Source organism: Sturnus vulgaris, chromosome 2, assembly GCF_052056855.1.
Source record: "Sturnus vulgaris isolate bStuVul1 chromosome 2, bStuVul1.hap1, whole genome shotgun sequence".
NCBI classification, from domain to species: Eukaryota; Metazoa; Chordata; class Aves; order Passeriformes; family Sturnidae; genus Sturnus; species Sturnus vulgaris.
In genome coordinates, this window is record NC_142244.1 from 48,002,843 (window position 1) to 48,018,309 (window position 15,467).

A 15,467-nucleotide genomic window follows, 5' to 3' on the forward strand; every position below is an offset into this window, starting at 1 on the left:
GTTTAGAAACATCAAGAGGACTACGGGAACATAAAAATAGCACCAGAAAGCTGGAGTTACCCCAGGCACACTGTTGCTGTTTGGAGACTACTTAGACAACACCACTCTCTTCAGCTGCCTGAAAGGTTCTCTGAGGTGCAGGTTGGTAGGACAGGAGGCAAGAGACTGAAGTTGCAAGAAGAGACTTCCAATTAGACATTATGGAAATGTTGCAAAATGACAGTAATCAAACATTGTAACAAGTTACCCAAAGAGACCAGAAGTGCTTATCCAAAACTCAACTGCACAAATTCTGTGCAAGCTGATGCATGTTGGTCCTGCAATGGGTTGGGCCAGATGACTTCCACAGGTTCCTTCTAACAGGAAATTACTTTGATTTTGCAACATTTGCCCAATGCCCATTTTATAAATGAACTGGTACAGTGGTGGGGAAGGATGCACCCCTTGATTTAATCTGACCTGGCATGCTAGACCTTGTTCAAAAATTTTAAGATTTTGCCAAAGCCTTCTCTCATGGCACCAAAAGTATACCAAAACTCAACATCCCTGCCAGAGCAACAAGATCCAAGAACTCCATCAGAGCTATTGTCAGCTTCAAAAGAAGATGTTAAAATAGAAGTGAGAATGCTAAAGAGATACAAAGTTGCCACTAAGAAGGATCAGATCCTTACAGGTAGCACATAGAGAAAGTAAGGACACTATATGGATATACCACGTAGTAAGAAATGCTTGAAACAGCAAAAGAAAACAAGAAGAACTAGGAGAATACTGGAAGCAAGAAGGCAGACTTCACAAGCAGAAGGTAGCAAGAACAGTCATTTCTTACTCACTGGAACAGGCTGGCCAGTGCTGTTTTACAGACAGCTGTGCCCTTTGTTACACCCATTCATAAATGAACTGAAAGTTAGCTCATGAAATTTAAGTTGGCCATCATTATTACAGCCACAAACATTTGCAGAAGGACTTTAAAAGACTGAGTGATTAGACAATAAATTTGCAAATTAAACTCTGTAGAAGTGGGCAATACATGCATGAACACAATACTATGAAGTAACAATTCCAAGAGTAAGATATTGGGAGAAACAAAATATAATTTCATGCTATGAAGAAAAGGAGTGAGCATAAAACAGTGTACCACTGTAAAAATCTAGAGTACATTCAAACCTTGACTTCTGTATGAGGCTTCTCCTAGCCTCCCATTCGCTCCTCCTCACTTCACCAAACTGGGAGGAATAAAAGGTCTGAAGTCTGTGCTCTTTCAGTTCAATCTGTTATTAGGGTTGTGTTGCAGCTGATCAGACTGGGAATTTATAGCCTGAAACAGTGTAAGTCGTAAACTCGAGTGCAGCACAAATACATGTAGGGACAGCTAATGGTACAACACTGGAATAATACTGAGGAGCTATATAGGATAGAAGATGCCAATCCTAATGAAAACTTATTCATACTTTATCCCAGAAATGGTCCCAGATTAGCTTATTCTCTGCACTATGTCCAATCCAGTAAGCACATTAATAAATAAGCCACCACAAACTATCTGATCTAGTAATTCAGCTTGTTCCCCATTTTAATATTACTTAGCAGCACAGATTTCAAACCTATGTATCAACCCTGGTTTTATTACTGTAACACTCTGGGATAGTTGGTTTTGGCTACAGCACCCCCTCACAGTCAGAACAGTCACCCCATATGTCACACTCCCTGCCTTCACTAGGTACCTGGAGTGATCCAGCTCTAGAATGTGTGGCATTCCCTAAGAGATAATCTGTCCCCCAAAAATCTCCTGTCAACCTTCACCTCACATTCACCTTTCTAACAGGTACAGTCATTATTATACATGGAGATCAGCTATTCCCTCTCAGCTTAGCTGCCAGCCTTTCCCCCCATAACTCAGAATAAACTTGCAAGGACTCTAGTGTAGGAAATTCCGCAAAGAGGTATGATCTCCCATGTCAGGATACCAGGCTAGAAAGAACTTTAACGAAAATTACTATATCCTTATGGGGTCATGATGTTGAAGTCTCCAGTGCCCACCTACTGCTTAGCACAGCTTTTAATCGTCTTTCTGAACCGTCTGCTAGGAGTTGGCAAATCTTTGCTTACCTGAATGAAAGTAGCACCCTCTACTGCTGCCTTCAGGTCTGTACAAACGCTAATGAGAGCCAACTGCTGTTCCGCACTCAAAGCTCCTTTTAGGACTCCCAACTTCTCCATCTCTTTCATTTGTTGGCTGACAGAAACAACATAGAAACATTTAAACACTTTATCATTGTTAAGCCACCATCAATTTTTAAAAAAACTTCTTAACAAACCATGTGCTATTTGTCATGTCACTGCACACATCTCTATACAAAAATATAAAGGTTCATTTCAGTCATTTCTCCTTCCTCCCCCATCTTATGAAAGGTTTTTCTTCTCTTCAAGCACAGACAGCTCCAAGATCTACACCTAGATGCAAGATTGTCTTCAATTCAAATTTGTTTTAACTGGTGCACAATCAACACGAGGGTTTTTTTGCTCATATTTAATGGGAAGCAAGGTCTCTTTATAAAGAGTTCCTTTGCTACAAAGCCTTGCTGTAGGAACACCTCTTTACCAGTACAGAAACAAATAAATACATTCGATACAGGCCAGAGTCCTTCCTAAAAACCATGCCACTACATTTTGGCGGTTTTTTAATGACTACAGAACAAGTGTCAAAAAATTCAAATACTTACTAAACTTGAAATGAATGGTCAAGTACACACCACAGCTGGGACTGGACATCCCACTTCTTCAGAAAAGATCTCTAGAGTTCAAAGCCCTCAAACATCCAGAGCAAGCAAGTCATTTTTCAAAACCATTATTTGCTACTTAGAGGAACAATTAGGTGGGATTAAACTGTCTGATCACAATCAACCTAAAGCTCTTTGATGTAGTCCTTATAATAGTTAAATCGATTCAGTTTTCATCAGTTTCAAGACAGAACTCCTCTGAGCCTTTGGTTGTTATTCAGCAAAAACTGCTCATCCTCATGAAGACACGAGGAAATAGACCTAATGAATAGCAGCAGAAAAAAAAATCCTTTATTCTTCCCACCAACTTAATTAAGGACACAGCAAATGGATGGCTGAAAAGCACAGACTTCTACTTCTTAAGCAATTTATGGCAAAGAATAGGAAACAGGGATCTTCAGCTCCCTTTCCCGAGGTGACAGGGAATATACAGCATGCTGGGCAGAAACTTCATCCAACACTTAAGGTTTCTAGCATAAAAGGTGGCAGTGCTTCATCTGGAAAGAAACAGGTGCCCTAAACTAGAGAATCTAAACTTCTGGCTCCCTCACACCTTGTGAGGCAAGATGAATAATTCAAAAGGTCTTTACTATCCATTCATTAGAAGTTCATTTCCCAGGTGCTCTTGCCCAAATCCAGCATACTCTTGCTCATATGCTTAAAAAAACCCCAAACCAAACTAAAAACATACACAAAACAAAACAAAAGTTACATTTGAAGAGATCATATCAGAATTACTTCCTGCTTTGAAGAAGAGGGTGAAGTTCTTGTTCACTCTCTTGCAATACTACATTTGTCTCATTCTCCCAGGTTCTCCAAAATTACAGTACATGACTGGTGACTGAGGGATCCAAAAAAGCTAGAGTCATAGACTAAGAGATCTAGCTTCTATTTTTCTTCCCCAAGCTCTTACAGAAGCTTGCAGCACCCATCTCGTGTTTCATATCTTTGCTTCTCTGCCAGTGATAACCATCCTGCATTTCTGCTTTTCTGTCATAAACCATAACAATACACTGTGCACTCAGAATACCATTTCTTTATTAACCTTCAAAGTTATCATCTTCATCTTTGGAACTTGAGGCTGGATCGACTTTTTTTTTACTCCTTAACAAAAACTATTCTTTTTAACATAATCAATCTTCATGTTAGCCATGCATTTAAGTAAGTTAAAACACGGAATAGGAAGTATGTACATTATTTCAGTTTTGACTTTCCATCCTGGGAAATTTTCATTTTTTGCTCTCTTTGCCAATCTACTTATTGCCATTCTGGCTGTTTTGTTCCACAAATAAATGTTAGTCTTTCAAACACTAAACCATCTTTACATTCCCATGAGGTATTAAATTGCTACAGAACTGTGGGAATCCCGTGCTCTCTGATACCATACATTAAGACACAAAGGTTTGTACATACAGCAGTACACCACTGACCTCTACTGGATGACATTTTAATGAAGACAGCCTAAAGTTTTAGGGGACCATATCTAGGATGACCCTAGACTGTGATCATTGCAGGCATGTCCATAGCTTCACTCTGCAGCTGTATTGTGTGTGCAGCTCAGAGAGTTTCACCCAATACCTGTAAGGTCTTCGAAGAATTCAGATGTGTAAGAAAATACTACTTCCCTATTGAGCTTATGCTTCATCTGCCTCCAGAGTTTTACTGTTGTACCTGTCTGCCCACTGTCAGCACTATTCTGGGAACTGGGCTAGGATTTGCTTCCAACCTACGGGAATAAGGCATGGATAAGGCATCCAATCTATGGGAACACTCCCAATCACATAAAACGCCTGGAATGCTTCTGGCTACAAATCCTACTCTAAAAGTCTTTATAGAAGGACCCTGAGAGCAATGCTAACACTTAACTCATCTTGTTCACACCCCACATGCCTCACCTTTCAGCACACACTGCTGCAACCAGCAAATCCTTACTATAATTAAGACTGCTTAATCACAACCATGTTGCCCACACTAACAAGAAGGGAAGAGAAGAGAACACCAGCCATGTTCTTCACAAGTTCAGCCAGCTGCTAGACTAGCACTAGACTAGAACTATTCACCAGTCAAAGCACTAGTGCTATCTGATAAATAAGACGGTAGTTGGCAAACTACAACAAAACAAACCAACAAACTAAAACATCACCAGTCCATATATTTAGCCTGAGACAGAACAGACCAAGTAGGTTTTGTGTAGCCAAGCTTGAAAGCTTTCAGGAAAGGAGATTTCACTGGAAATCTCCTTGAACAACCTGTTACGCTGCATACCAGGCAAATGTGAGCACCACAACTGTTCTCAAAACACAACTGTAGTAATTACACAAATCACCCTTACTGAAATCATATGTTCCAGCTGCCTAGGGGACTGGCTGCCACACAGGAATGAAGTGAAAAGACAACATTTCCTTTTGGAGGTGTTTGCATCTCAGTCAGACAGAACAGTCAGGCAAGAACTTTGTAAAGGTGAGATCGATCCCCTTCCAAAGCCTATCAATATGTTCTCCAGGTACTTCTGCAAGTGAAGCAGTTTTGTCTAGCTAGTTAATTGCACTTTTGGGCATGGTGGGTGGGCAGAGATAGAATCAAAAGGTAGAATCAAGCCTATCTTTTAGCATAAACTTGATATGTCTGCATCAGGCACTCAGTATCAAACTGTGTTCTGAAAAGAATCATCTAGTTAGAAGTTCTCTCCTCAAAGGAGATGTATAAAACTATCAAAGACGACCTAAGCCAAGCTGCATTCTGCCCTTGATATATACAGTACCAATACAACAAAGCAATACATACAGACTGGAAGACTAAGCCAGTAAGCCTGGTAATTAATTAGTCTTTATCAGCAGAATAATTATGTTTAGAACAATAGCACAGTAACTACTTTGAAAAGTTTACACATTAAAAAAATAGTAAATTTATTTTTGGCAGAGGGGCATGCACTAAAGTATTTCTGCATCCTATGTTTTACAACTACTTTCAGGAATAGGATACTACTTGTTTTTCTAATTCTCATAATTTCAATATTTAGCAATCGTACACTCAAACCAGAATCACACCAATGCAGAAAAAAAGCATGCTGGATGTGAAAAATTACATTTCCCAGAACAGGCTACTAGAGCATGCATTCAGTAGGTCCAGTGTGGTATAAGGGTGTTCATTAGTTTGTTTCCTCAGCAGAACTAAAGGTTGTTCCTTTAGAGTAGACCCTGAGACTTTCTGAATTTATATAAAAGGCAGTGAGTTATGGGTCAAGAAACTAAAAGGCAACAACGTAAAATAATTATCACTTCTGCCATCAAAGAAGTATCACTTCAAGTGAGTGTTGCTTACTACTCAAATCCCAGTTTTATTTGGAAAAGGGAAACTACAAATAGTCATCTGTACACTTCAGTTTCTCCCTAATAAGTAGTACATCCATACACTAGAAGTTCATTAACTGCAGACTAGAGTAGAATAAATATGTTCCAATACAAAAACAAAATAAACCACATAACCCCTAAGCCTAAAAACTTCCCTAAAAGTATTTGCTATTTAGAGGGTAAAAGGAAAGCAAATTACATCAAGTTCAGAGAACCAGTCACCAGCTGGCTCTATCAGACAGACATTCCCTTGCTGCTCTCCTGTGAGCACACATTACCTGCTCAAGCTCCAACTCTTACAGAAGTTTCACATCAGTAACTCATTGTGATTTACTGCAGGTCGTGTGCTATGAAATGTCTGCAAAGAAGTTTGACCATATTTTAATAGACACAATCATTAAAATAGTGGTTGAAGAAATTATGTAGCTTGCATTCTTGTCACAAAAACCATGTTTTCCTGAAACTAGGCTTTTTAACTAGATCGTTACAATAGCCAAAATACATAAGTTAATAATTAAGTTAAGAACATCTTATGTAAAAGTCAAAACCTGCCTTGAACTCAACGGGAATTGCCTTGAACTTATCAATGACTTGGATAAAGGGGCAGGTGTCTCCTCAGCAAGTTCACTGATGGCACTAAACCAGGAGTGGCCAATACCCCAGAGAAGTCTGTGCAGCCCTTCATAAAGGCCTTGACAGGTTGGGGAGATGGGCAGAGAGGAACTGTCTGGAATTCAACAAAGGCAAATGCAGAGTTCTGCACCTGGCGAGCAATAACTCCATGCACCAGCACAGGCTGGGGGTGACCTGCTGGAAAGCAGCTCTGTGGAGAAGGACCTGGGAGTCCTGGTGGACAACAAGCTGTCCATGAGCCAGCAGAGTCCTCCTGGCCAAGAAGGCCAGTGGGATCCTGGGATGCATTAGGAAGAGCAGTGCCAGCAGGTCGAGGGAGGACATCCTGCTCCTCTACTCTGCCATGGTGAGGCACATCTGGAGTGCTGTGTCCAGTTCTGGGCTCCCCAGTACGTGGACAAAGACACAGAGCTCCTGGAGGGGGTCCAGCAGAGGGTTAGGAAGATGATTAAGGTGCCGGAGCATCTCTCCTACAAGGAAAGGCTGATGGAGCTGGGCCTGTTCAGCCTTGAGAAGAGACAGCACAGGAGACCTCAACAATGTCTATAAGCATCTGAAAAGGAGTGTCAAGAAATGGATCCAGGCTCTTCTCAGTGGTGCCAAGCAATAAGACGAGAAGCAACAGGCAGAAACTGGAATACAGGAAGTTCCACAAGAGGAAAAGCTTCTTTACTGCGAGGGTAACTAAACACTGGAATATCTTGCCCAGAAAGATTGCAGGGTCTCCTTCCTGGACCTATTCAAAAGCTGTCTAGATACAAGGAGCTTTAGAAAACCCTGCTTGAGCAGGGAGGTTGGACTAGATGACCTTCACTGCTCCCTTCCAACACTACCCACTTGGTAATTCTGTGAACTCCTACAGGAGAACACATGCAGGCACACGACAGTACAGACCCACTCAAATGGCACTCTATCCTATTACACATGACATTCTATGCTTCATGTTTTCAAGCTGAAAGCCTTGGAAGGCTAACATCCTCATCTTGCTATTAGAAAAAGGAAAAAATCTGGGGCAAGTGCTGGCTTTAGTAATGAACACCACAAAAGTGCCACCTAATAATCCAGAACCTCATCATGACTACTATGACAGCAACTCTGAAATAAATCAAAAGTTTGTGTCATCTAGGTGATGCAACAGAGATGTTTGGTCTAACATCTACCTGGAAAGAAAAAAGAGGAGATGGATTTTCCCACTCTTTTGTTATCAAAAGCAGATCTCACTAGACACAGTTTAACTTCTGAACTCTAACAACTGAACTGATCCACAAGGGGTTCCTGAAGTCACTCCTGTTTGCTTTAAGGTTTGTTACAGAAAGCAATTAGGATGCAACACACCACAACCTTTTTTCAGGTGCACCTTACACCCCATACAGCTGACACACAAGCTGACATTATGTCACTCCAAGGCATCATGAAGGGAGAGCTGATGCATTAGGTTGATACTAATTGTGAACTATCTGAAGTCCAGCATTAAATGCTGATACAGCAACAATATAAGGTTGTGCACAGAACCACTTCATAAATGTACTTACAGCTTCTCTCACAGGCAGATAAAAGCTGTATTTTCAGGCCCAGCAAGAAGAGGGTGACAGGACCAAGCAAACATGTTCTTTGTAACAAGAGAACTAAGGGTCAATCAAAGTAACTTAGGAGCCAGGTTCAAAACAAACACAAGGGAATGGCTCCTCACGCAGCAAGCAGTAAATCTGCATAACACAAAGTCCTTTGGTAAGGAAGCCACAGAAGGATTTATGTAAGTTCAAGGGAAGGTTTGAGAAATACTTGGAAGAAATCCAGTTAAGAGTGAGTGAACACATTAACTTACTGGCATTGAAAGTTGGGAGAGACGAGCAGACAGGCAAGACTTGAACTTAGTAGCTCTCATAGTACCAAAAGCACGAGGCTTTAGCCACAGTGCCATGGGCAACAGAAGAGGGCTGGAGCCTCCTGGACTCAGCTGGTGCGAGTGATGTGTTCACACCCGCAAACTGGCACTCCTAAAGATGCTGCTAACTTCAACTGATCAATGACACTAGCAACTTGTTCTTCTAAGACTCTAAACCAACAGTTTAAGAGTTAAAAAACTACTTATAAAATACTAATAATTGTAGCAGGGCTTCTCAGCAATCCATCTTAACTTAACTCCTCTTTGTTGCCTTTCTATGCAAAAACTCCTACGTTCATATATTTTAGACCTAGCCTATAAATAACTTAATGTTGGTAAGCATTATTTTAAAATATTGAATTTAAACTTAAGATCTTGAATAACTTAAAAATTAAATTTCTCTTCAGAAGTGCCAATGACTCTCGGAAGCACAGATCTTCCGATCTTTAACTGTACCTCTAAGTTAAAGCCTTCTTCAAAGCCTAAAATCTATGCTCCCTGAAATAACAAGATATGGCTATTCATTCATAACTACAAAATTCCTAATTTCATTCCAATCCCAGTTACTTCAAGTCAGGTTACCTACCGAATATTTTCCAGTGCACTCATTAGCTGCTGTTGTGCAATATCATAAAGTTTCACTTTGAAGCCTCCAGCAGCAAACACCATGGCCCAGCTGCGACCAATGAGTCCACTGAAAAAAAGAATAAATCAGCCAATTAATAAATCAGCATGTAATAGGGGGAAGGAAATCTTGAAAGCACTGCAAAAACCAAACCAGAGCTTGGACTCTTCAATATTTGATAAAAAGATCAGTTACACACTGATGAGAAACAAATCTCTCTATCAGAGAAATACCCTTCGCTGGCTGTGTATAGCAGCTCCTCTGAAAGCTCACAGGCAAATAATGGGGAAGAAAAAAACAAAAAACAAAAAGGAGAGCAGAATTGAAATAGGAGGAACCACTACTTTGGGATACTGGACTCAATCACCAACAGTTTTGTCAGCCACAGTCTTAACCTGGAGTTGGTTAATGCATTTATATTAAAGAGATTAAAAAAAAAAAAATGTGTTCATTTCACTGAATGAAGACAGGCAGCAGTCCACCTGATCCCAGAGTGTGGGATTCTGCTTCAGAGGTGGTCAGAAAACCCAAGGCCCAGCTACTAAGTCACAGATCCTCAGCAATTCAGAAAGTACCACAAGCACATGAAAAGGGGAAAAAAAATCTCAACTGAGCATGGGTTGATACTATTTTTCCACCTAGCCATTTCTAGCACCACCTTTACTTTTTGATGAAGCACTTTATCATGCTGGATACACACAGGAACAGTCTGCCTACATCTTTTGGTGAAATCATATTACTGAGCAATAGATGGAGGAAATCTGTAATAACTGACAGTTTTATTATCTCTCTTAAAGCAATGCAGGTTTTAACTTCATTAGATGTGTAGTAGGCAGCAGTCTTTTCAAATGGAAACACCAAGGCACAGTCTCACAAGCTTAAGTAACCTGAAATCACAAAAAAATTAGGCAAAAAAATCCGTAACAGAGACAAGATCAGAATTCCATATCCATGACTGTTACAGTGGGAGTTTTGATAATTACATGCATTTCCTCTCACTTCCACAATCATTGTATTTGCAGCATTAAACTTTAGTGATCTCTAGCAACTGAAAATTCAAGGCCATTAGGGCATCAATAAAAGATTAAAAGGGGAGCAAAAGTCAGAGATAAAGTAATGAGAATAGAAGGCAGATGAGAAAAGAAGGAAGAAAAAACAGGAACATACCCAGCCTTTGGTTTAACTATATATTTTAAAAAAAGATTAAAACAGGAAGTTTCAGGAAACAGCAGGAATCAGTGGAAATAACTGGGACCAAAAAAAAGTACATTTAGTGCTGTTAAGCAGATAGTAAGGTCTCACTCAAAACCTAGCATTTAAAAGTAAAAATAGACAACCTCTGTGGTAAGCCCAGAGTTCATCCATTCTGAGGCAAGCAACAGAACAAACTTACTGAGTAGGCATGGTCAAGGTTTGTTAGCGATTGTAGCCTCTTGGCTAACGAGTACTTATAATATAAAAGCATTATTTATATTATAAAAGCATTTGAATCACTTCAAACTGACACAATCATATATGAGCTACCAGCATCTTTACAAAGTAGCATAACCTCTCTAAATTGCACTTGTAAATTAAATTTCCTTAAAACACAAATAACAATTCTTTCACTTTAATACAGGGTTTTAGGATTGAGGGGTTTTTGTTTTGAGCCACAGAGCACACAAAGTAATGTAGATATCACGCTTGCAGCATTATTGCATTGTACACGACAGCGTTCTTACAACCTGATGTTAGCATATTTGACCCCAAGAAAATGCTTTTTGACACTTTAAACGCTGACATTTTGGGCACAGCGATATTAACAACCAGATCTGCTAAACAACTTCTGCAGGTGCTACCAAAACCTGCAGTAGCACCACAGAAGCCACAGCAGGCAAGAGCCCAACCCTCCTGACCCTTCAGACACACCTACGGTGTATTTTACAGGGAATAAAATTTCCGTGAGTACCAGCAGTAGGAGCCAGTTCGCTCAGTGTCACACAGCAGCACCGAAACTCCCATGCTGAGGCTTCAAGCAGCCTTGTAATAAAGTTTGCTGCAGCCCAAACTTGTAGCACCAAGGTACAGTGGTGCACAGGGGGCTGTCACTATCTGGCACGTATCTTCCCTCCCCTCCAGACTCTTGCTCAAGTAAAGAACTTTGGGTTCAGCTCAGTGAGAAGATGAAACAATGCATTCCCACGCTAGCCAGAAGTACTGTTGACTTTTGTGGCAAGTCAATATTATTTCAAGAGTGTCTACGACTAACTTCGGAGTTTCCCGACATAGCTGACAAGCAGGACGTTAAGCTGCTGCTTGGATTTCTCCACTCCTCTTGCACTTACACACACACAAGGTATTGCAATGAGAAGGGACAGGAGTCTTTCAGACCCAAAGGGTGCCTTACTTCGCTAAAGATGTTTTGTTTTAAAGTAGCGCAGAGCTGTCAGAGGCTTAAATAAAGGCACTCTAAGTAGAGCCAAGCAGGTGCATCCCCCCCACTTCCCGAGATCCAGCAGCAGCGTGCCCCGGCAGCCGGGCAAAACCCAGCGCCTGCCCCGAGCCAGCGGCTCGCTGACACATCCGACGGCTGCAGCAGTGCGGACAGGGGAGGCAGGGCCGTACCCGACACTGATTCCCCGAGCCCCCTCCCCGCAGGCCGGGCCGAGCCGGGAGACTGAGCCCCAGCCCCTCGGCACGTCGCGGGCATCCATCCCGCAGGCGCCGCGCCGGGCTGGCACCTCCTCCCCGGGGAGCTGCCCCCGCCCGCGGGCGGCGAGAGGCTTTACCTGCCGATGATGGCAACCTGCGAGGGCTCCATGGCTGCGGGGGCCGCGACTGGAAGATGCGGGATGGGCAACGGGATCGGCCACCTCTGCCCTGCGCCGGCCCGCCCCGCCCGCCGCACCCGCCATGTCACGGCCGCCCATTGGCTCCGCGGACGGCACCTCCCCGGGGGCCGGCACCGGGGAAGGACCGGGGAAAGGCCGGGGCGGGACCGGGGAAGGGCCGGGCCGGGCCGGGCCGGAGCGGATCCTATGGCCGCAGCCCTCGTCCCCGCCCCCGTCCCCGCCCCCGCCTCCGCCGCTCCCCGGGCACGGAGAGACAACATAACTTTTGAAATGCTTACTTAATATCAAAGATTATATTAATATGCTCTTAATATATCCAGGAAATGCTTTTAAGTTTTCTTGTCTTTCTGAAAAAAACCCCCAAACAATCGAAAAGTATTGCATTCTATCCCAGAACAAAGGTTTGGTTCCTGATGAAGTTCAGTGAGCCTTTGTTTGGCTACCATTTGAAACAGCTTATCATTTTGTTATAAGTGAGAAACAAAAGTCTCGATATTCAGCAAAATGTAGGTTGCTTTATTTGATATAGACGGATCAAGCAGCGCTGGGGAACCTGAGGGGTCACTACCCACTCCACGCTCCATCGAACCTTGGTTTGCAGCCACTTCTTCTATTAAGGTTTCTCATTGTAATCAATAATTTTTGGGGTTTTGCTGTCATAATTTTGCCAGGTAAGCAAAGGTGGTCGAATAAACATCCTTATACAAATTCACAAAGTCTCTGGCGATAGTCAGTCTCACAGAAAACCATCTGGTCCTTGTAGATAATCACCAGTGAAGTTCTGGAAGTCTGGTCCTTGGCATAGGCAGCACTGATCAGACAAAGGCAGGAAGGACTATCGGGAAGTCTGATTTTGCAAGCTCGTAGTAGATACAACTTACTTGGAAAATATAACATAACATAACATAACATAACATAACATAACATAACATAACATAACATAACATAACATTACATTACATTACATTACATTACATTACATTACATTACATAACAAGGTGATTTAAAACAGAATGATTTAATCATATAATATCCTTTATCTAGTGTCCATGCTTCACTTCAGAGCTTAGTATTCTGGTTTATACAAACCCCAATACTTTTGTGATTAACACGAATCTTTCATCAGTTTTCACAATTTCTTCTACTTTCCAAGAAAAATAAAAAATAAGGCAAACATAATAATTTAGGTACATCTGCCTGCTCACTGACACTTTGCTAATTCCAATCACATTCAACAACGAGATGGAGAAGTCAAAATTGTATATTCCTAAAGTCTTTATGAAGACTGCTCAACAGATCACAGGCAGAAAACCAAACTGTTATCTCCTTGTCTTCCTGACCTTAACACCATCCATGTAACCTGAGATATGCCAGTAACTGGGAAGTGTTAGTGGGGCAAAGTGGCAGTAAACTGGGCCATGGGAAGATTTAAGGCAGTGGGACAGAAGAGTGTATAATATAGTGCCAGTTCTGCTGCTCAGGGCTTATGTAGGCTGGTGTAGAAAGCAGCATTTTAAGATTTTAGCAAGTACCAACTTTGCTCCTTTGAAGACTAATTCAAAATGGCATAACTCGGCACATGTTCTAAACACCTTTGTATATCCAGAGCATAACTGAAGCAAACAATGTATACTTACACTCAGGTTTTTACTTCAAAGAGAAAAATTTCAAGTTCCTAGAACATAAAAGTAGTATTACCTGGGCTTGAGAAAAATGGTCTTCACAACAACTTTACCATCACTTCCATTTAGAAGTACTTATCAGTTATTTTAATATTCTTTAACCTCCTGAGATGTGTATTTACACCTTACTTGTCATCAGCAATAGACTAAGAGACAAAAGCCATTGCAGATCTACAGATGGATTCAGAGAATTAAAAGCTCACTTTGGGAATGTTACTGTAAGGGTCTGAGAACTAATCACAGTTGTGACAAAAACAATTACAGAGCATTTTACTTCTGAGGGTGAGCAAAACAAGTCTATGGCAATGAAATCTAAACTATATTATTATTGGTGGTGGTGTTGGTATTGTTGTTGTTATTATTATTATTATCCATATATTAGTGACAACGCCCCACAGCTCTGCATTATTTAATCTAAATTAGGGTATGTGGCCATATTCCCCAGCATGTGCAGTGATCAGACACACTGATAAGTCCAAACTAAATCAAAAGAGGAGAGAGAAGTTTGCAAGAAGAAAGGAAAATACAGATTATTAAATTCTCAGAAGTGTAAGTCAAGGGGAAAAAATATGATTTAAAAAACAAAGTACAAGTTTAATTTTTGTGTAATAGCATAAGAGTTTTAGGCCCAGTTCTTGCAGCCTCCACAAGTTAGGGACAGTGATTCTCCTCCCTCTTCTGCAATTCACATGAGAAGGATAGAAGATGCCCAGAAACACCAAAAACCATAACCAACCAATTACCTGATGAAAGGACTTGGGGTCCATTAGGGAATGAAAAGTAGGGCTTGTACTGGCAGCAGGAGAGGCCCAAGTGGAGCAAATATACACTCACGAGTGTATGTATTCTTTCTTCAATGCCAAATAGGTGTAGGGGCAGATTTCACTTGTGTTGGGAGCTGCACACTTGATCCCTCTATGTTTTTAGTCTTTTTCTATGGAGCCAGCTCCTCTGCTGCCCCATGGGCAGAGCTGAGATCTGTACTGGCCACAGAGGGGTGGATTTACTGCAGGGGAGAAGCAGGATGGTATAAAAGGGTTGTGCAATAAGCAAGGTGAAATAACTCTCACTAACTCTGAGCCATGGGAATGTGGAATATGATGGAGATGTGAATTCCCCCGTGGAGAAAATAAAAGAATGGTATGCTTTTAAAATACAGACAGCTCTAGCCTGAGTTTCTAGTGTGGAATAAAAACAGAGACATAGTTCACATTTGTTAAGTATTAGATCTGTTTAATACATCACTTGTTCACCAGAGCAACCAGAAAGTACATTTATTTGGTAATGGACTATGATCTGTTGCTACTACATTCCTAATGGTTCGTGAAGTATAACTCCTTAAAAAGATAGTTTTAATTAATAACTTTATTGCTATTCTCTAAAGTTCTAACTAATGGTTTGCATACTATGTTACAACTAGTGGTTGTATTGAAATGATGTTACAATTAAAACTATAATTTTAATTATTGTTAGTAGTTTGTACTGTTAATTTGGGTGGTCTTTCAAAGTGCAGATGGCCTGATGCAAATACTACCAATGTTGTTAAAATGCTGACTCTTGAAGAAATCTGAATAAATAAGAAATAAGCAATCTGAAGTAGCAAAGTAGATACTATTAAAGCACAATTCAGCAAAACTAGATAGAATTAGATAGTTCAGAAGAAGACAAGAAGACAATTTTCCTGTTG

General features: G+C 41.1%; 1 protein-coding gene across 1 annotated transcript in view; it reads right to left on the bottom strand.

The window, feature by feature from the left end:
• Positions 1-12,168, bottom strand: part of CRYL1 (crystallin lambda 1) — a 50,994-nt gene extending 38,826 nt beyond the window's left edge. The window contains exons 1-3 of the mRNA XM_014877648.2: positions 12,036-12,168; positions 9,229-9,336; positions 2,104-2,230 (exon numbers count right to left, since the gene is read on the bottom strand). Of these exons, the coding sequence (XP_014733134.1) occupies positions 2,104-2,230; positions 9,229-9,336; positions 12,036-12,067 (267 nt within the window). The 5' untranslated portion in view covers positions 12,068-12,168. The remainder of the gene's footprint in view (positions 1-2,103; positions 2,231-9,228; positions 9,337-12,035) is intronic.
• Positions 12,169-15,467: the final 3,299 nt, after the last annotated feature.